Source organism: Aedes albopictus, chromosome 1 (assembly GCF_035046485.1).
Source record: "Aedes albopictus strain Foshan chromosome 1, AalbF5, whole genome shotgun sequence".
Taxonomy (NCBI): Eukaryota; Metazoa; Arthropoda; class Insecta; order Diptera; family Culicidae; genus Aedes; species Aedes albopictus.
In genome coordinates, this window is record NC_085136.1 from 65,565,201 (window position 1) to 65,585,936 (window position 20,736).

Genomic DNA, 20,736 nt, shown 5'->3' on the forward strand with positions numbered 1-20,736 from the left:
AAATCCGCTTGAACATCCCTGTACCGCCCATTGGAACTCCCTGGCTCCTGAAGTTCCTTTGAACGCCCATAAAACCCTATGGGACGCCCCTGAAAATCCTTGGAACGCTCCTGAACCCTCCTGGAATACCTCTGGAATGCTCCTGATACCCTTTGAAACGCCCTTGGGACGTCTCTGACGTTGCATTACCAGTTGGAACGACTTGAAATTGACGATTTACTCTAGTTCAATGTTTAGTACTCATGGCATATAGGCAAAAATGGAGAACCACAAAAACTAGAGTGGATATCACGTACTGAGTGCCATGCAGTTTCCACAAAGTGATAAATGTGTTATCAAATCTGCCCACACTGCTCAAGTTGAATAAAATAAGGCTATAAAAATGTATTGTAGCGTCTATTAGATGTACTTTGTGTGAGTTGTATTTTTTATTCAAATGTTTATAGGCAACACAGTATCTCTCTAACTTCTTAAGCAGCTGGTAAGACTGTTGAAATAGAACAAAGTCAAGTTTCGATTTGGAAACAGCAAATAGTGAAATTGAGCAGTAGAAAAGTGGACGCCAAGTGACATCCAGTAACATAATTAACTTAAATGTATGTCCGGTAATTGCAGCTTTATAGCAGTTTTAAGTAAGATAAAGCTGGAGATTAGCGTGGTTCAAAAAATCGTTTTTGCTCCACACAGCTTATTCGATTCGTGACCAGATTATAAGCCTTCTCACAAAAATTGAGCTGATTTGGTTGAAAATTGAGAGTGCACAAGCCCTTCAAAGTTTGTATGGGAATTACTATGGGAAAGCGACGTTTTTCATTCAATTGACCGTAGCATTTCCCAAAGTGCCCTAGAGTGTTAGTTGACCCTTGATACTCCTAGGTTACTCTATCAGCAGCAATTTTGCCGAAGACCACATTCAAATCGGACGCCTCATTAATTAGTTATTGATTTTTATCCTGAATGCAAATCTTTGATCATGATGGTTACACTATTCGATGGGCATCACTGCCATTTACCTTGAAACATAGTAGCCATGATTTCTGTGTGCTATCTTTGGCGCCATGTGCAGCAATGTTGCCTGCTGGGAAGCTGAACGATCACTGTTAATGTTTCTCCAGTTGGATAAAAATCGATAACTAATTAATGAGGCGTCCGATTTGAATGTAGTCTTCGGCAAAGTTGGAGCTTATAGAGTAGCCTAGGATTACCAAGGGTCGACTAACACTCTTGGGCACTTGGGAAAATGCTACGGTCAATTGAATGAAAAACGTCGCTTTCCCATAGTAATTCCCATACAAACTTTGAAGGGCTTGTGCACTCTCAATTTTCAACCAATTCAGCTCAAAATTTGGGAGAAGGCTTATAATCTGGTTATAAATCGAATAAGCGGTGTGGAGCAAAAACGATTTTTTGAACCACGCTACTGGAGATGTCCTTTACCATTTTCAAATGAGAAAAGCATAGCTGTGCCAGTGTTATTAAAAAAAACTGTAAAAATCCGGAATTGCAGGTCAGTGTTGTCAGCAACCTGGTTGATGGTTTTTGAGTCACTATCAAATCAGGCCAAACATGTCTAAAGGTCCAATCTGCAGAAGAGAGGCTCTCTTTGGTTTCCCTCTCTTTCGTTAGTATCTCAGCTGTTTATTTGTATTATGATTGTCTCCTTGCATTGAACGATGGTCAAAACAATCGTCTTTTGATTTGTACTGCAAAAATAGTTCAAAAGTGTACCATTACATATTACCATTGCAATAATTGAAAGAGAAAGGGAACAAAGAGAGCCTCTCAAATGCAGATAGGACCTATTGAAATGTTTGGCCTGAAATAAATTGTTACACATTCGAACTGTCTACCTTGTCTGGAATCTTGGATATTCGTTGATTCTACGCTGTCAGTATTGTAACTTTCTTTAAGAATTTTGTGCCGCTAAATACACTCAATCATTTCTCGTTTAGTTGCAAGCTCTGCTTTGAAAACTCCTATTGGCTCCCTTCAATCACTGTGTATTTCATCTTCTTTAAGTGCTCATTCATTGGTCTCGCTTTGACTAGAAAAAAAATCACATATCTTCCCCCGAAAAGGGTACAGAAAGGGCGGGCGCCCTAGTGTAACGACGAAATAAAAAAAAAAACGGTGCTGTTAGATTTGATGAGCTGTGTTATTGTTGCTGGTCGCGGTGTTGTGTGGTGGTAATGTGCCTGAGTGAAACGACGAAAAGTGCAAAAAGTATACGAAGCAATAGATAACACACACAGTTTGAGCGGTGGAGCACAGGAAGCAACAACCATGAGGAGCAGCGGCATGTATCGAAAAGGTACGGAACGGAATTTACCGGATAGAGGTGGCTTGAGGAGGGTGGGATAGCAACAGGAAAGCGGCCGCGAACTTGAGCTCCTATCTTTGATATCGATGTGCTGCCATTCGGTGATTCGGGTTGGATTGAATAAAAATGTAATGTGTGCACGTGCTTTGGCGGAATTTTGGGACGTTCTGGTGATGGTATTGGTTATCAGTTTTTTTGGCAGGTTTTCGCGAAGTCACCGTTGGGGTGGTTATGATGGATGAGAGCCGTAAAATAATTGTTCTGTCTAATTCGTTTTTTGTTGCGGTAGGAACCAGTATCAGCTGGTTGAAGAGAAGGTTCCCGATCATTCATTTGTTGGACTTTAAGCCGGATTGAATAACCCTAGCTGGCATAACAAAATATTGACGTAGGACTACGTCACTCGAACTTAAACTGTTTTGTTCACCAAAGGTGGTGCAAAGGGCCGGCCTGAAAGATTTCCATCCTGGGAGATTTCTCACTATCACTTGGATCTAAAGCCAAGTCAAAGGTCCATACACTGCTTTTATTTCCTTGTTGAAACTGTGAAAACGTGAATCACTTAGCCTGCCTTTGCTGCGATGTCCTGCTGGGTTTACGTCCAACGCTTGTTATCTTCTTCCTGCCATACGTAATATATGGCCGACTATTTCCACTTTCGCTCTAAAGAAATCCTGTCGCTATCGGCTTATGATGATATCGACGATCCAATCCTTGCACAAATTATATACCGCAGGCATCTATTGATGAACACCTGCAACCGTTGATACATACCAGGTTTCACTGGCGTACAGCAGTATTGATTCCACCTTCTTGCTCGGTGTACTTATTTTGATCTTGTTGCCAATTTTAGGCTACCAAGATAATGTAAACTGCTATGCCTGCTACCGTAAAGCAGAAAACGTTCACCGTGTTCACATCCAACAATTTAGTCGTGTTGACGTTGATGGTAAGACCTGACCCGAATAACAATCAAAGTCGGCAATCTCATCAACCTTACTCTGCATATCAAAATTCCGTTAAACTCAGAGAGCAACGCATTGCACAGCGGCGTTGCATATTCAAAATAACTTAGTTTTGGTTTGATAAAGAATTCTATTTGAGCCCATTAGTGGAACAGTTGAAAGAACTGCTGAAGTTCATGAAGGAATTCTTAAAAGACTCCTCAACCCTGCTTGTGCATTGGGGTCATTTTTGACGTCAGCGAGATGTTCACATAGTGATGTATTAGGAGAACCCTAAGAAAAATTCCGGAATAAACATTTTCAGTAGTCTTGGAAAAATGAGTAGAGAATTCTTAGAGGAATTCCTGGAACAGGAATTTGTGAAATTCTCAATGGAATCCTAGGAGGAATTTCCGAAATAATCCTGGAAAAAAAATCCCATTTAAAGAACCCCCTTCATTACTGAACAACTGAATAATTGGAAGAATTTCTGCAAGAATCTTTCGATAAATTTTTGAGTGAATTATTGAAACAATCTCTAAAAATTTGAAGAAATTACTGCTGCAATCCTGCAGAAGAGATTCTTAACGAAATACTTTGAGGAATTACCTTGATTTTTTTAAAAGAATCCGTAAGGACATTCCTGAAAGAATCATTAGAGGAATTCCTGGAGGAATACAAGGAGTAAAATCTGGAAGAATTTTTGAAAGAATTTCTGGAGAAATTCTTGAGAAGGAATATTTCTTAAAACTTTGCTAGAATTCCTGAAAGATATTGTCGAAGAAATCTTTGGAGCTCTTCCTGCCGGAATCATCGAAGGTCTTTCTGAACAAGTCCTTGGTTATATTTCTGATGAAAACCTTAGGAGAAATCCTGGGAAGAATCCCAAGCAACATTTTAAAACCCAAAGAGTTTGCTGGTTGGATAAAGATCTATTTAAGCCCATTACCATTAAAATGTTACTAGGAGAGTTCCTGAAGATCCTTCTAACAAGAACTCCGGAAGTTTCGCCGGGAGTTTTCTTGATGAATCCTTCCAGATTTCTCCGGGGATTTCTTCAGAAGTTCTTCCAGGAATTCCTTCAGGAGTAACCCTGGGAGTTCGCAAAGAGTTTTTCCAGGGATTTATACGTGAAATCTTTTGGGTGCATTTTCACAGGTTTCTTCGGATATTCCGGCCTCGTGGTCGTGAGCTAGTGTCACCAAGCATTGTGCTGGGGAACGCGGGCTCGATTGCTGCCGCAGCTGACCCACCGTGTCTTTAAAAAATCTTCCGAAATTTAAAGCAGGGATACCGTCGGGTAAAGAGTTCCTTCAGAAGTTCCTCTGGGATTTTTTAATTCATCTGGAAACTCCTTAATTTTTTTATAAACGTGTATTTGACCCAAGGCAATTTGTTCACTAACCGAGAAACTATCTGAAACTGTTCACGAGTTGACAAGGGAATTTCTTGTTAGGTTTCTTCGGGAATCTCCAAAAGAGCTTCTCCGGCAATTCCTCTAAGAGTTCCTTCAGGAATTTCTCCAGAAGTCCCTCTAGGAGTTTCTCCGTGAATTCCTCTGGAAGTTTGTCCTTGAATTTCTCTACGAGTTCCTTGGAGAATTCCTCTACGAGTTCCTCCGAGACTTCCTTTAGGAATTCCTTGTGAAATTTCCACAAAAGTTCCTCTAGAAGTTTTTCCCCGAATTCCTCCAGAAATTTCTCTAGGAGTACCTCCCCGAATCGCTCTAGGAGTTCCTCTGAGAATTCCTCTAGAGAGTTCCAACGGCAATTCATCTAAGAGTTCCTCCAGGCATGCTTTTGCAGGTCCTCCAGGTATTTACCGGAAAGTCCCTCTAGGAGTTTCTCCATGAATTCTTCCGAGAATTCATCAAGAAGTTCCTTCAGAAATTTCTCTTGGAGTTCCTCCGGAAATTGCTTTAGAAATCCCTCCGGGGATTTTTCTAGGAGTTTTCTTGGAGTTTTTCTAGGAGTTCCCCCTGGAATTCCTTTAGAAGTTCCACCGGGAATTATTCTAGAAGTGCATCTGGGAATTGCGGCAGCTTCCTCCTAGAACCAGAAGAGTTCCTCCTGAAATTTCTCTAGCAGTTTTTTCGCTAATTCCTACGCAATCTTTCTAGGAATTCTTCTGGGAATTTTCTTCATGAATTCCTCCAGGAGTTCCCCCGGGATTTTCTACGGGAATTCCTCCAAGAGTTTCTTCGCGAATTCTAGAGGAAATCCCGGAGAAACGCTTAGAAGAATTTCCGGAGGAATTCTTTTAAAAACTATTTGAGAAGCTTCCGAAGGAACCCTCAGAGGAGCTCGCGGAGGAACTCATAGAGAAATTTCCAAGTTCCTGGAGGAACTCTTTGAGAAATTCCCGGAGGAATTCCTAAAGAAATTTCCGGAGGAACTCGTAGACAAATTTCTAGAGGAACTTCCCGATGAATTTCCGAAGGAACTCTTAGCGGAATTTCCGGAAGAACTTCTAGAGAAATTCTTGAAAAATAAAACTCCCGCAATTCCCAGAGGAACTCTTTGGAAAATTACCGAAGGAATGTTTTTAGGAATTCCTGACGAATTCCTGAAGCAACTCCTATAGGAAATCCTGGAAAAACTCTTGGAGGAATTGGCAGAGAAACTTCTAGAGAAATTTCCGGAGAAGCCTCCCATATTCACGAGAGCAACTTTTAGAAGAATTTCGAGAGTAACACTTACAGGAATTCTCGGAAGGATTTCCGGAAACATTTCTAGAGCAAGCCCCTGAGGAACTCCTAGAGGAATTTCTGGAACAACTCCTGGAAGAATTTCCGGAAGATCTCCTAAAGAAAGTTTAGGAGCAACTCCTGCTGGAATTCCCGCTATTCCTAGAGGAATTTCTAGAAGAATTCCCAAATGAACTGTAAGAGGTATTTCCGGAGGAACTCCTAGAGATACTCCCTGAAGAATTCTTGAATGAAACATCTGTATTTCCTTAGTGGAATTTCCGAAAAAAAACTCCTAGGAGAATTCCTGTTAAAACTTCTAGAAAAATTCTCACAGGAAACTCCAGCAATTTCCAGGAGAACTTCTAGACAAAATAGTCAGAAGAATTCCTAGAGGAATTCGAGGAGAAAACTCCCGCAAATGCCAGAGAAACCTTAAAAAAAAATCTTGGAGGAACTCCTAGAGGAATTCCTAGAAAAACTTTTAGAGAGGAACCCCCGGATATACTCCAGAATTTCCAGAAAAAAAAACCTGGAAGAACTGTAACAAGAATTCTCGGAAGGATTTCTGAAGGAGCTCTTAGAAGAATTCTCGCTATTTCCAGTCGAATTTCTAGGTGAATTCCTGGAGGAACTTGAGGAACTCGTAGAGGAATTCCCATAAGAACTCATAGAAAATTTTCCGGAACTCGTGGAAAAAACAATCGGATGAAACTCACACAATCCCCAGAGGAACTTCTTGAATGAAGAATTCCCGGAAAACCTTTTGAAGGAATTAGGAGAGAAACTTCTACAGGAATTCCTGGAGGAATTCCTGCATCAACTTCTATAGGAGTTCCTGGAAGAACTCTTAGAGGAATTCCTGGACAAACTCCTAGAGGAATTTCTGGGGAAAACTCTCGCGATTCCCAAAGGATTTTCTAGCGGAACTTCAGTGTGTCGTACTTGACTCGACTCAAGACTGAAGACGACCGGGTTGCAGATGATTTCAGAGGATTCCAGGGGATTTCTGGAGTATACCTGGGACCCAAGCAACACACATGTTATATTAGAGTAGCGACAGCGCAAGTTTTGGTTGTATAGAAGTTAATTTTACGTAATTCTAACCTTGTGTTGAAATAACGTCAAATAAACTTCTATACAACCAAAACTTGCGCTGTCGTAACTAATATAGAACATGTGTGTTGCTTGGGGAGTTTTTCGATGACGTAACAGTAGTTTTATGGAGCGTTTTTGGGGTTTTAGGGCCGTTCGGGTTTGTTTCAAGGTGTTCCTAGAGATTTTATGCGTATTCTAGAGGGTTACAAAGGCGTTCCAGGGGGTTTCGTGGGCGTCCCAGGTGCACAATAAGGGTGGTCCAGGGAGTCCCAGTTGGTTTCGTGTGATTTTAGTGTGTTTCGGGGCGTTCCAAGGGTGTTTCAGGAGATTTAGGAGTGTTTCAGGGGGTTCAGGAATTTTCATGAGAGTTCATGGACACCCTATTAACTTATTAAGAACATTCTGGGGATCCCAGAGCGTTTTGGTGGGTGTCAGGAATATTTCAGGGGATTTCAGAGAAGTTCCATGTGGTTTCAGGGGGTTTCAGAAATGTTTCGTAACTTGCAATGCCTTGATAGTTTATACTGGAAACCTCTCTAAATTTCCTTTGCAAGCCTCCCAAAAGTAGCTGAAAAGTCTTGAAACGCTTTGGTACGCCATGAAACCTCTATTAAAACCCCTTGAAACTCTCCTGTATGCTCACTGAAACTCACGAAGACCCCTCAGAAACCACCTGAAAGTTTTGAAACTTCTTGAATCCCCTCTGAAATGATTTGAATCCTCCTAGAATGCATCCTGAAATCTACGGAAACTACTTTCAAACGTCCCATAAAGCTGAACAAATGGCGAAGCCATACCTCGAGTTTTCAAGAGCACAAATCCTAAGAACCGGATGTGGGTAACCAATCGATCAACCTTTCAGCGCAAACTGGCCTTCGGTTCTTTAGATTTGTGCTCTTATTTATTCTAGATGTGGCTTCCCCAGGTAACCTTTATTAGTCAAATAGAAAAGGAGAGGTTCTTAAAACCGTTATGATACCAAAACAAAAGGTACATTGTTTTATTCGCGGTTCTCAAATCCTTTACAAGACTAATTGGTCCTCACAATGTTACTTGGGCCGTCATATCTTTTCCTGAAATACTTTGAAATGTCTTGAAACTCCCTTGAAAGACTCCTAAAACATTCTTAAAAGTTCTGAAACGCACCTTCGAACCCTTCTAAAACATCCGAGAAATCTCTCTGAGAGCCACTTGAAACCTCAGAAAATCAACTCAAAACCATGAAATCCACTGAAATTATCCGGAACGCCTTGGAATTCCTTGAGATCTCTCTGGAAGCCCGTTTAAACTCCTTTGAAAGTCCCCTAAACTCCCCATTTACTTCCTCAAACGTCTCAAACCTCTGAAACATCCCGTAAACCTCATTGAAAGCCTTGGAAACCACTTCCAAAACGCTCTGAAACTCCTTGAAATCATTCTAAAAACCCCCTTGAAAACCTTACAAATTCTCTTCTGAATCTTCCTGAACTCTCTGAACAGCCCCCAGGAATCCTTCTGAAACAAGTTCCTGCAGAACATTTCTTAACGAATTTTTCCAGAAGTTGTTTTGGGGTTGCTCCAGGAAATCCCCGAGGAGTTCATCCAGGCTTTCTTCAGGGGTTTTCGCCCTTCCGCTTGAAGTTTCTCTGAGGATGTTCTTAGATTTTTTTCCGCACCAATTTCTCCTGGAATCTTTTAACCCTTTGGAGCCGGAGGGGTCATATATGACTCCAACATAGACACGGCTGTATAAATTTACCCATTCGATAAAACAGAATACTCTCTTCGGCAAAGTTGCTGTAAATGGAGTCCTCTGTCATGGAAAAATGGGCCTATTTGTATATGGGGCTTCATTGAAAACCTAGAACATCCTGAACACCATGAAATTTGGAAAAACGAAATAATTGACATACCAGTTGATCCAAAAGCTGAACTTGGATGTGGGTTACGTTTATGTGTATTCATTTAACCTTTGCCAAGAATATCAAAAGGTGTTTTATGTTCTGGGATGTTGTTGGTGTTTCAAACTGTCCTGTGAAGCTCATCAAATCTACAAAAATATTTTTTTGTATTTTTGCCATAAATAATAGCTTTGCATAATGTACTGGGATCCGTGAAACTCTTGACACAAGGACACTAGGGATATTCCAGGTCAGCCAAACTATCTTGGAGTTCAGAACTTCAGGTCTACACTCGTAACAAGAGCCATATCTGTTATACTGAGTAACGTTACATAATCAACTGCAGTTACTGGAGTAATCTGAAGTCTACTAGCTTATTACAAACCTTTGGGACATTCAGGATCGTCCAAACTGTTCTATAATGAAGTCCTTCATATCTACAAGCATAACTTTATGTGTTTTCGCCATAAACAGTAGTATTGTATAATCTGCTGAGATCCGCGAAGCTCTTGAAATCTCAAATGTCATTAAGAGACACTACAGGGATATTCCAGGTCAGCCAAACTACCTTGGAGTTCAAAACTTCAGGTCTATACTCGTAACAAGAGCTATATCTGTTATACTGAGCAACGTTACATGATCAACCGCAGTTAATGAAGCAAGCTGAAGTCTACTAGCTTATTACAAACCTTTGGGACATTCTGGATCGTCCAAACTGTTCTATGATGAAGTCCTTCAAATGTACAAGAAAAACTTTATGTGTTCACCATGAATAATAGCATAGCATAATCTGCTGAGATCCCTGAACCTCTTGAAATCTCAAATATCATTTAGAGACACTATGGCAATGTTCCAGGTCAGTCAAACTATCTTGGAGTTCAGAACTTCAGGTCTACACTCGTAACATCAGCTATATCTGACATACTGAGTAACGGTTTATAATCAATCGCGGTGACTGGACCAACCTGAAGTCTACTATATATTATTATAAACCTTTGGAACATTGAGAGTCTTCCAAACTATCCTGAAGTTCAGCTCTTGATAGTCACAGTAGTAATCGTCCTGGCATATCATGAGTCATTTCAAGATAGTTTTGAGATATTCCAGATCAACAACACTACTCCGGAGACCATAGTTTCAGATCTACACTTGTGATAATAGCTTTTTCCACTACGTTAAGAATTGTTACAAAATCCACTGTATTAACCAAAGCAGTTAGAGGAACAATACGCGTAGTTATATATATTATTGAGAATCCACTGTACTTAAAAGACAGGGACGCCATCTTCAGCCAGAGGCTGTACAGACTGAACGAAACTTAACACTAGACAACGGACACGACACATATTACGAGCACCGGTGGATACGAGGAAGAAACATTTCTTGTGAAATGTTCCATCACTCGGAGCGGGAATCGAACCCTCACCCCATGGCACGGTACGTTTTTACGCTTGATGATGCTAATCGCACGGCCACGAGGCTCCAGAGTATGAGCTTCCTTACTGTTATGAAGCTTAGTTGATAAAAACAACCACTGTGACATGAAGCGATTTTGTTTCACATAGAAATGTTACACAATATTTTTTTGATACTTAAGCTATGTCGTAGACTTTGGTTGTATTCTGTGAGCTTCAGTAAGTATAATAGATTATGCAACATAACTCTATATAGCTAAAACAGAAACTTCAATTGCTGTAGATGCTAGATATAAAACATCATAATAGTTTGAATGGTCCTGGCTGATCTTATGATGTTTATTGAACATACAGAAGATTTATTGGGCATGATAGATTACGAATCGTAGCTTTGTATAATGAAGGAAGCTACCGTTACACTCGTAGACTTAAGAGTGTAATATCAAGAACAGTTTGGATAACCTAGGATATCCCAACAGGTCTGATACTGACTATTGAATTTGGCAGAAGACTTAGTGGACATGATAGATTACAAATCGTATCTTTGTATACTGAATGAAATTACCGTTACATCCGAAGACTTTTGGATCTGAACTCAAGAATAGTTTGGATGACCTAGGATATCCCAACAGATCTGATGCTGTCTATTGAATTTTCAGAAGACTCCTTGGACATGATAGATTACAAATAGTAGCTTTGTATAATGAATGAAGTTACCGTTACACCGGTAGACTTTGAGATCTTTACTCAAGAACAGTTTGGATGACCTAGGATATCCCGACTGATCTGAATACACTGTCTATTGAACTTCCAGAAGACTTACTGGACATGATGGATTACAAATCGTAGCTTGATATAATGAAAGATGTTACCGTTACACCGGTAGACTTAAGGATCTAAACTCAAGAACAGTTTGGATGACCAAGGATATCCAAAAACGTAGAAAAAATCCCATTATTCTAAAAGATACCACTAATCCCATCAGAACCACCCTCAAACCGCTCTCTGAGTGACGCTAGTCGCTTCTGCTATTTCAGCTTGGTGTGACACACCAATAAATATAGAATTCCAAATTTGGACCAGTCCATTATATTCATCAATAACATTTTTCTTTCTTTCGCTTCTCCCCTCTCTCTCTCCCATCCGACGACAGTGAGCCAATTGGACGATGACGACGACGCGTTCGATGTGAACGACTACCGGGACGTCATCAGCAGCACCGCATCTTCCCACCAGCTTCCATCGGTCCTCCTCCACCAGCAGCAGCAGTCTCCGCTCCTCCTAACCTCGACCGGTTCGCTCGATTACGACTTCTACGAGGACATGGACGAGCGAGACAGCATCTACCTGGACGCGGTGTCGCTCAATTCGGACGGACCGAGCGCTCGCAAGTCCCTGTACCTTTCGCGCCAAACCGTGTACCACTCGGCGGAGGAACTTCCGCTGGACGGCTCTGGCGCCATCACATCACCGCCACCAGATGGAACCCTACGTAGCATCAAAACCACCACCGAGTCGCTGCTGAACGATTCCCGCGCCAACGGAGGCCTTCCGAATCTGCCGTACGAACCGCGACCCGGCGGTGGTTCCTCATCCACGTTCGGCGGTGGTATCCTGAAGCGGCCCGGCCTCACAACGAAATACAACGAAGAGGTGCCAAGCACTAGTCCTCTTTTAGAAAAAGCACTAGACAGCTCTCATCCCGACCAGACGACGACGACGACAACGACCAATACCAACAACTACAACAATCAGACCACAAACGCTAGCACTAACAACAACCGACGAGGACAACCAGAACTGCATCCGACAACCTCCGATCGCGGTAGTAAGCATGAGCCCAGACAGATAGTTACATATTCGCTGTGGAAAGCGCGGGTAAAAGCGTCATTTTTCATCATTCAACCTACTACCTTTGGTTTGTGTTTGGATCTGGTCCTAGTACTAACATGTCCTCATTCCTCCTGTTTCTTTTTCCTATCACATTAACAATGTATCAATTTGTTGGGGTTCTACTGGATCTATCAGAACTAAAATGGAAATGGTAAGTGGTTGATTCCGTGCGTTCGTGCTAACCCAAATGATGGTGCAATACTATCGTTCGTTGTGTCTGTTCGTTTGAATCCATTTAACATATTGGGGGATGGGGGATAGTTCAAGGGCAGCCTATTTATTGCACCAATAGTATACATAGTAAAGGGAATAGGCAAAATTAAAAATTATTGTAGAACGTATTCCCTGAAGGGAATTCCTGGAGGAATCCCCGAGGGAATTCCTGAAAGAATTCCTGGAGGAATCCCTGGAAGAATTCCTGGAGAAATCCTTGGAGGAATTCCTGGAGGAATCCCTGAAGGAATGCCTGCAGGAATCCCTGGAGAAATTCCTGGAGAAATCCTTGTAGGAATGCCAGGCGAAATCCCTGGAGGAATTCCAGGAGAAATCCCTGGAGGAATTCCTGGAGAAATCCCTGGAGGAATTCCTGGAGGAATCTCAAGAGGAATCCCTGTAGAAATCCCTGGAGAAATCCTTGTAGGAATGCCAGGCGAAATCCCTGGAGGAATTCCAGGAGAAATCCCTGGAGGAATTCCTGGAGAAATCCCTGGAGGAATTCCTGAAGGAATATTAGGAGGAATCCCTGTAGAAATCCCTGGAGAAATCCCTGGATGAATTCCTGGAGAAATCCCTGGATGAATTCCTGGAGGAATCCCTGGAGGATTCTCAGGAGGAATCGCTGGAGGAATTCCTGGAGAAATCCCTAAAGTTATTCATGAAAAATCCCTGGAGGAATTCCTGGAGAAATCCCTGGAGGAATTCTTGGAGAAATTCCTGTAGGAATCTCAGGAGGAATCCCTGGAGAAAGCCCTGGAGAAATCCCTGGAGGAATTCCTGGAGGAATCCCTGGAGAAATCCCTGGAAGAATTCGTGAAGGAATCCATAGAGGAATTCCTGGAGCATTTCCCGGAGAAATACCTGGAGGATTTCTGGAGAAATTGCTGGAGAAATCCCTGGAGGAACTCCTGGAGAAATCCCTGGAGGAATTCCTGGAGGAATCCCTGGAGAAATCCCTGGAGCAATTCCTGGAGGAATTCCTGGAGGAGTTCCTGATGGAATTCATGGACGAATTCCTGGAGAAAACCCTGGGGGAATTTCTGGAGAAATCCCTGGAGGAATTCCTGGAGAAATCCCAGGAGGAATTCCTGGAGAAATCCCTGGAGGAATTCCTGGAGGAATCCCTGAATGAATTCCTGGAGAAATCCCTGGAGGAATTCCAGGAGAAATCCCTGGAGGAATTCCTGGAGAAATCCCTGGAGGAATCTCAGGAGGAATCCCTGTAGAAATCCCTGAAGGAATTCCTGGAGAAATCCCTGGATGATTTCCTGGAGAAATTCCTGGATGCATTCCTGGAGGAATCCCTGGAGGATTCCCAGAAGGAATCGCTGGAGGAATTCCTGGAGGAATCCCTGAAGTTATTCATGAAAAATCCCTGGAGGAACTCCTGGAGAAATCCCTGGAGGAATTCCTGGAGGAATCTCAGGAGAAATCCCTGGAGAAATCCCTGGAGGAATTCCTGGAGGAGTTCCTGGAGGAATTCTTGGAGAAATCCCTGGGGGATTTTCTGGAGAAATCTCTGGAGGAATTCCTGGAAAAATCCCAGGAGGAATTCCTGGAGAAATCCCTGGTGGAATTCCTGGAGGAATTCCTGGGAAAATCCCTGGAGGAATTCCAGGAGAAATCCCGGAAGGAATTCCTGGATAAATCCCTGGAGGAATCTCAGGAAGAATCCCTGTAGTAATCCTTGGAGAAATCCCTAGAGGAATTCCTAGAGAAATCCCTGGATGAATTCCTGGAGAAATTCCTGGATGAATTCCTGGAGAAATCCCTAGAGGATTCCCAGGAGGAATCGCTGGAGGAATTCCTGGAGGAATCCCTGAAGTTATTTATGAAAAAGCCCTGGAGAAATCCCTGGTGGAATTCTTGGAGAAATTCCTGTAGGAATCTCAGGAGGAATCCTTGGAGGAATTCCTGGAGGAATCCCCGGAGGAATTCCTGGAGAAATCCCTGGAGGAATTCCTGGAGGAATTCCTGGAGGAATCCCTGGAGGAATTCTTGGAGAAATTCCTGTAGGAATCTCAGGAGGAATCCCTGGAGAAATCCCTGGAGAAATCCCTGGAGAAATCCCTGGAGAAATCCTTGGAGGAATTCCTGGAGGAATTCTTGGAGGAATCCCTGGAGGAATTCCTGGAGGAATCCCCGGAGGAATTCCTGGAGAAATTCCTGGAGGAATTCCTGAAGGAATCTCTGGAGGAATCCCTGGAGGAATCCCTGGAGGAATCCCTGGAGGAATCCCTGGAGGAATCCCTGGAGGAATCCCTAGAGGAATTCCTGGAGGAATCCCTGGAGGAATTCCTGGAGGAATCCCTGGAGGAATTCCTGGAGGAATCCCTGGAGGGATCCTCCAAACAGTCCCTGGAGGGATCCTCCAGATAATCCTCGCGGGATTCTCTTCAGAATCCTCGCAGGATTCTTTTCAGAATCCTCGCAGGATTCTCTTCAGAATCCTCGCAGGATGCGCTTCAGAATCCTCGCAGGATTCTCTTCAGAATCCTCGCAGGATTCTCTTCAGAATCCTCGAAGGATTCTCTTCAGAATCCTTGCAAGATTCTCTTCTGAATCTTCGCAGGTTTCTCTTCAGAATCCTCGCAGGATTCTCTTCAGAATCCTTGCAGGATTCTCTTCAAATTCATTGCAAGGTTCTCTTCAGAATCCTCGCAGGATTTTCTTTAGATTCCTTGCAAGATTCTCTTCAGAATCCTTGCAGGATTCTCTTCAGAATTCTTGCAGCATTCTCTTCAGAATCCTTGCAGCATTCTCTTCAGAATCCTTGCAGGATTCTCTTCAGATTCTTTGCAAGGTTCTCTTAAGAATCCTCGCAGGATTTTCTTTAGATTCCTTGCCAGGATTCTCTTCAGAATCCTTGCAGGATTCTCTTCAGAATCCTTGCAGGATTCTCTTCAGAATCCTTGCAGGATTCTCTTCAGAATCCTTGCAGGATTCTCTTCAGAATCCTTGCAGGATTCTCTTCAGAATCCTTGCAGGATTCTCTTCAGAATCCTTGCAGGATTCTCTTCAGAATCCTTGCAGGATTCTCTTCAGAATCCTTGCAGGATTCTCTTCAGAATCCTTGCAGGATTCTCTTCAGAATCCTTGCAGGATTCTCTTCAGAATCCTTGCAGGATTCTCTTCAGAATCCTTGCAGGATTCTCTTCAGAATCCTTGCAGGATTCTCTTCAGAATCCTTGCAGGATTCTCTTCAGAATCCTTGCAGGATCTCTTCAGAATCCTTGCAGGATTCTCTTCAGAATCCTTGCAGGATTCTCTTCAGAATCCTTGCAGTATTCTCTTCAGAATCCTTGCAGGATTCTCTTCAGAATCCTTGCAGGATTCTCTTCAGAATCCTTGCAGGATTCTCTTCAGAATCCTTGCAGGATTCTCGTCAGAATCCTTGCAGGATTCTCGTCAGAATCCTTGCAGGATTCTCGTCAGAATCCTTGCAGGATTCTCGTCAGAATCCTTGCAGGATTCTCGTCAGAATCCTTGCAGGATTCTCGTCAGAATCCTTGCAGGATTCTCTTCGGAATCCTTGCCGGATTCTCTTCGGAATCCTTGCCGGATTCTCTTCGGAATCCTTGCCGGATTCTCTTCGGAATCCTTGCCGGATTCTCTTCGGAATCCTTGCCGGATTCTCTTCGGAATCCTTGCAGGATTCTCTTCGGAATCCTTGCCGGATTCTCTTCGGAATCCTTGCCGGATTCTCTTCGGAGTCCTTGCAGGATTCTCTTCGGAGTCCTTGCAGGATTCTCTTCGGAGTCCTTGCAGGATTCTCTTCGGAATCCTTGCAGGATTCTCTTCAGAATCCTCGCCAGGATTCTCTTCAGAATCCTCGCCAGGATTCTCTTCAGAATCCTCGCCAGGATTCTCTTCAGAATCCTCGCCAGGATTCTCTTCAGAATCCTCGCCAGGATTCTCTTCAGAATCCTCGCCAGGATTCTCTTCAGAATCCTCGCCAGGATTCTCTTCAGAATCCTCGCCAGGATTCTCTTCAGAATCCTCGCCAGGATTCTCTTCAGAATCCTCGCCAGGATTCTCTTCAGAATCCTCGCCAGGATTCTCTTCAGAATCCTCGCCAGGATTCTCTTCAGAATCCTCGCCAGGATTCTCTTCAGAGTCCTCGCCAGGATTCTCTTCAGAATCCTCGCCAGGATTCTCTTCAGAATCCTCGCCAGGATTCTCTTCAGAATCCTCGCCAGGATTCTCTTCAGAATCCTCGCCAGGATTCTCTTCAGAATCCTCGCCAGGATTCTCTTCAGAATCCTCGCCAGGATTCTCTTCAGAATCCTCGCCAGGATTCTCTTCAGAATCCTCGCCAGGATTCTCTTCAGAATCCTCGCCAGGATTCTCTTCAGAATCCTCGCCAGGATTCTCTTCAGAATCCTCGCCAGGATTCTCTTCAGAATCCTCGCCAGGATTCTCTTCAGAATCCTCGCCAGGATTCTCTTCAGAATCCTCGCCAGGATTCTCTTCAGAATCCTCGCCAGGATTCTCTTCAGAATCCTCGCCAGGATTCTCTTCAGAATCCTCGCCAGGATTCTCTTCAGAATCCTCGCCAGGATTCTCTTCAGAATCCTCGCCAGGATTCTCTTCAGAATCCTCGCCAGGATTCTCTTCAGAATCCTCGTCAGGATTCTCTTCAGAATCCTCGCCAGGATTCTCTTCAGAATCCTCGCCAGGATTCTCTTCAGAATCCTCGCCAGGATTCTCTTCAGAATCCTCGCCAGGATTCTCTTCAGAATCCTCGTCAGGATTCTCTTCAGAATCCTCGTCAGGATTCTCTTCAGAATCCTCGCCAGGATTCTCTTCAGAATCCTCGCCAGGATTCTCTTCAGAATCCTCGCCAGGATTCTCTTCAGAATCCTCGTCAGGATTCTCTTCAGAATCCTTGCCAGGATTCTCCTCAGAATCCTCGCCAGGATTCTCTTCAGAGTCCTCGCCAGGATTCTCTTCAGAATCCTCGCCAGGATTCTCTTCAGAATTCTCGCCAGGATTCTCTTCAGAATCCTCGCCAGGATTCTCTTCAGAAGCAATACACCTTATTTTATAAATACTGTTTTGCAATGTTTACAAATAATTGTGAATTTCATCAGCAAATATAGCAGTATTCAATTTCTTATGTTGCAAAGTTGTTGTTCAACCATCTGAACTACCTTTTGCCGCTCTAAAAGGGTTGATAGAAGTGGAATCGGGAAAAAAGCACACACGTTCTTCGTCTGACGGGCGGGCGGATATTCGGTTTGGGCTTTCCTGAATGAAATTTCCCACGTTTATTTTTCGCTTTCAAATAATATCCGAGTATCACCGACGCGACGCACGCGTCACGGAAAAGCACTCCAAACGGAGTCCCTAACCTTCACCAAAAACTCGCATTAGCCCTAGTTTCCGGTATCCTTTTCACACACGCATTAACAATCGAAAGAACTAACAACCTTCCAGTCAAAGTGGTACCTAAACGACCTTCGAAACCGATGATTGCGTTTTATGGAAATCGATTGGATCACAACCGACTGTACTGTTTGTTGTTCGAGCATCACGCACTGCAATTGAAAGTTTATAGCCCCTGATTGGAGTTCCGATCCTTGGCCTAGATTCGGATCGGTATTCATCAGAAGTAGTGGAAGGATACTCGATGAGTTTTGCGTAGTAAATTCGGCTACAATTTAAAACATTGTAGTGGGTACTATGTTAACTAGTTTTCTATAATGACCTTTCTTAGTTTAACAGGTTTTTTTCATGAATGGTCCAACAATAAAGCACAGTTCATCAATAATTAATGGTGAGCCCGTTCCATATTATTAGCAGTTTTTCATTATCCGTTATTTCTACAAATTATTTATAGGTCTTATTAAAAGTATGACTCTGGGTATATTTTCAAAAGTTTCGTTCTCATATATTCTTTGTCACGGCTTTACATGCCAATTGAGACAGAGCTTGTGTTTTAGTTTTGCAGCTATATTTAGTATGGAGGATACTATATGGCCCGTGAGGTAACCATTCATCAAAATCAATCAACTCCCTTAAACTATTTTATTGACCTGACTTTTGAACGGCAATCAGTAATGTCACACATATTATCTTATTAGCTTGTATTGCTTGTGTGATAACCTTTCAGCCAATCATCCATAGCATACAAATGTTTGTAGGCAGTGGAAATCATCGAATTGAGTCGGCTCAATCATTTTCATCGCGTGATTCGCGTGTTTCATTAGTTCCAGCGATTGACAATTGATGGGAAACGAGCTAATCGTCAATCGCTTGTTGATTGATGATCGAACTTTTGGCTTTTCCTACTTTTCTTTTTGTATGATTTTTTGGTGTTCAAGATGTGCCACTTGTTCACAAACTTTGGTCGATCTCAATTAGAAGTTAGTATTAGAATATCTTCTAAGTTTGGCTAGTTTGATGTTTATTTTTCACACGTTTCCCTCCGTGCATTTGTTTTAGCAATCAATTTCTTCCACATGTCACCGGCGGCAAATCGCGTCACTGACTTTGATTACAGTGAGCGCCGGCAAGTGTGTGCGAGCAGAAAATAAATCAGAAGAGAGCTGATAACGCTCAATGATGAACGTCTATTTTCTTTATCGGCATGGCAGTAAATAGATTATCAGGGCCGTCACCGTGTCAATGCCATGTCGGTATCACATAATGCACTCAGCAGAGCGTTGGAAATCTGTTTTAACGGCACTTGATTCTGAGTGGCCACTCTTAAAACTACTCTAGGTATAATCCTTTATGAGGAGGGTTGAGCTTAACAAATTAATGACCTGCAATTCTTGCAGTATTCTTTCTTATACGATTCGGACATTTTCTTATTACTTAGACTTTTTACCAGAGAATCGTCTATGATTTTATCACCGGCACGAATCCTAATAAATCGTTTAACCTGCCTTCTCAAATATTCGCAAATTGTGTCAAAATTATGTAAATTAACCTAACCGTACGTCGTCTACCACAATCCGCAATCGGTATGATTGACCTCATTCTAGCTCTCACAATTGACGTTCTTATGGTTTCGTTTCGAATGATTCAAGTGCACCGCACATATCTGTGGACCGGTGGCGTCCGCTACGGTCTTCATACATATAGAATAGATTGAATTGAATTGTTCAGCCTACCTCGCTGATTTATTGTTATTATAGTATGTAGATATGTGGTCGAATTCAACGATTTTTCTTCATCCAGCGTTAGTTTATCAGTAAATGCTCTGGAATATTCACATCTGCGTATACATACTTCTAACACTATGTAATGTTTTCAGAGATATTTAATAAAACTGTAAAGAATCACTAAAATAATTATAAAAATGTGCTAAATTTCACATATTCTGATATGGTGATATTCTGATAGCCTTTTTTTGAACAGCGGACATCTTTTCCATACCAAATATTCCCTTATTGCATGATTACACAGTCTGAAATTCCATAAACAGCCACTTTTTTGAATTTTAAGTCGCCATCTTAGATTTCAGACCGCCATCTTGGATATGCTGGTCGCCACCTTTGATCTCCGGGCATCTTCCCCATACAAAATATACCCATATTACATGGCTTTAGACCCTCAAACTCCATTTAACAGCTGACATGTAGAAATTTGAACCGCCATCTTGGATTTTGGGCCGGCATCTTGGATATTATGGTCGCTATTTTCGGACTGCGGACATATTCCCCTTACCCTTACCAAATATACCCATATTGCATGGTTTCATCTACTACTTCAAAAACAGCTGCCTCCGGATATTGTAGGATGCCATCTTGAATTTAGGGCCGACATCGTGGATTTTCTGGCCTCCATTGATGAGTTCCGCACAAAATTCGCCAACTATGCCAAAAGTTACAAAAATCGGCGCAGTTTGATGTGTCGCATAATGTGGTTCGGTTCAGTTTTATACATGACCGGCCAGTAGTTCTACCAGTGCTGATCCGGATCACTTAAATGGCCATAACTTCGGAACGTCTTGACCGATTCGGACCATTGTCAAAAGCAAACAATGTGGACAAATTCCGGTTCGATTTGTGCTGAAATCCAAAAAATCGTCCAATGGAAAGTGCATTAAAAGTAAGCGACCTTTTTTGTGCACAGACATACATACACACATACAGACATCGGTTCAATTGATTCGAATTAAGGTGATTGATCTGTGTGTCTTGAGCCTCCGGGCCTTCTATCAAAAATTCATTTTTAGAGAACATATTGTCTTAAGTTTAAAACCTTGTTCACAGTTGAAGGATATTTAAGGTGACAGGACAGACTCGTTAGAATCCCAAGATGGCCGCCACAA

The 20,736-nt window shown here is 42.6% G+C and overlaps 1 protein-coding gene across 3 annotated transcripts in view; it reads left to right on the top strand.

Moving 5' to 3' along the window:
* LOC134284978 (anoctamin-5) overlaps positions 1 to 20,736 on the top strand; it is an 86,805-nt gene that overhangs the window by 27,237 nt on the left and 38,832 nt on the right. Inside the window, exons 2-3 of one of the 3 annotated variants that reach the window (XM_062844687.1) lie at positions 2,079 to 2,311; positions 11,497 to 12,221. In XM_062844687.1, coding sequence (XP_062700671.1) covers positions 2,284 to 2,311; positions 11,497 to 12,221 — 753 coding nt within the window. In that variant the 5' untranslated portion in view covers positions 2,079 to 2,283. The remainder of the gene's footprint in view (positions 1 to 2,078; positions 2,312 to 11,496; positions 12,222 to 20,736) is intronic. The other 2 variants (XM_062844689.1, XM_062844688.1) reach the window with 2 other exon arrangements.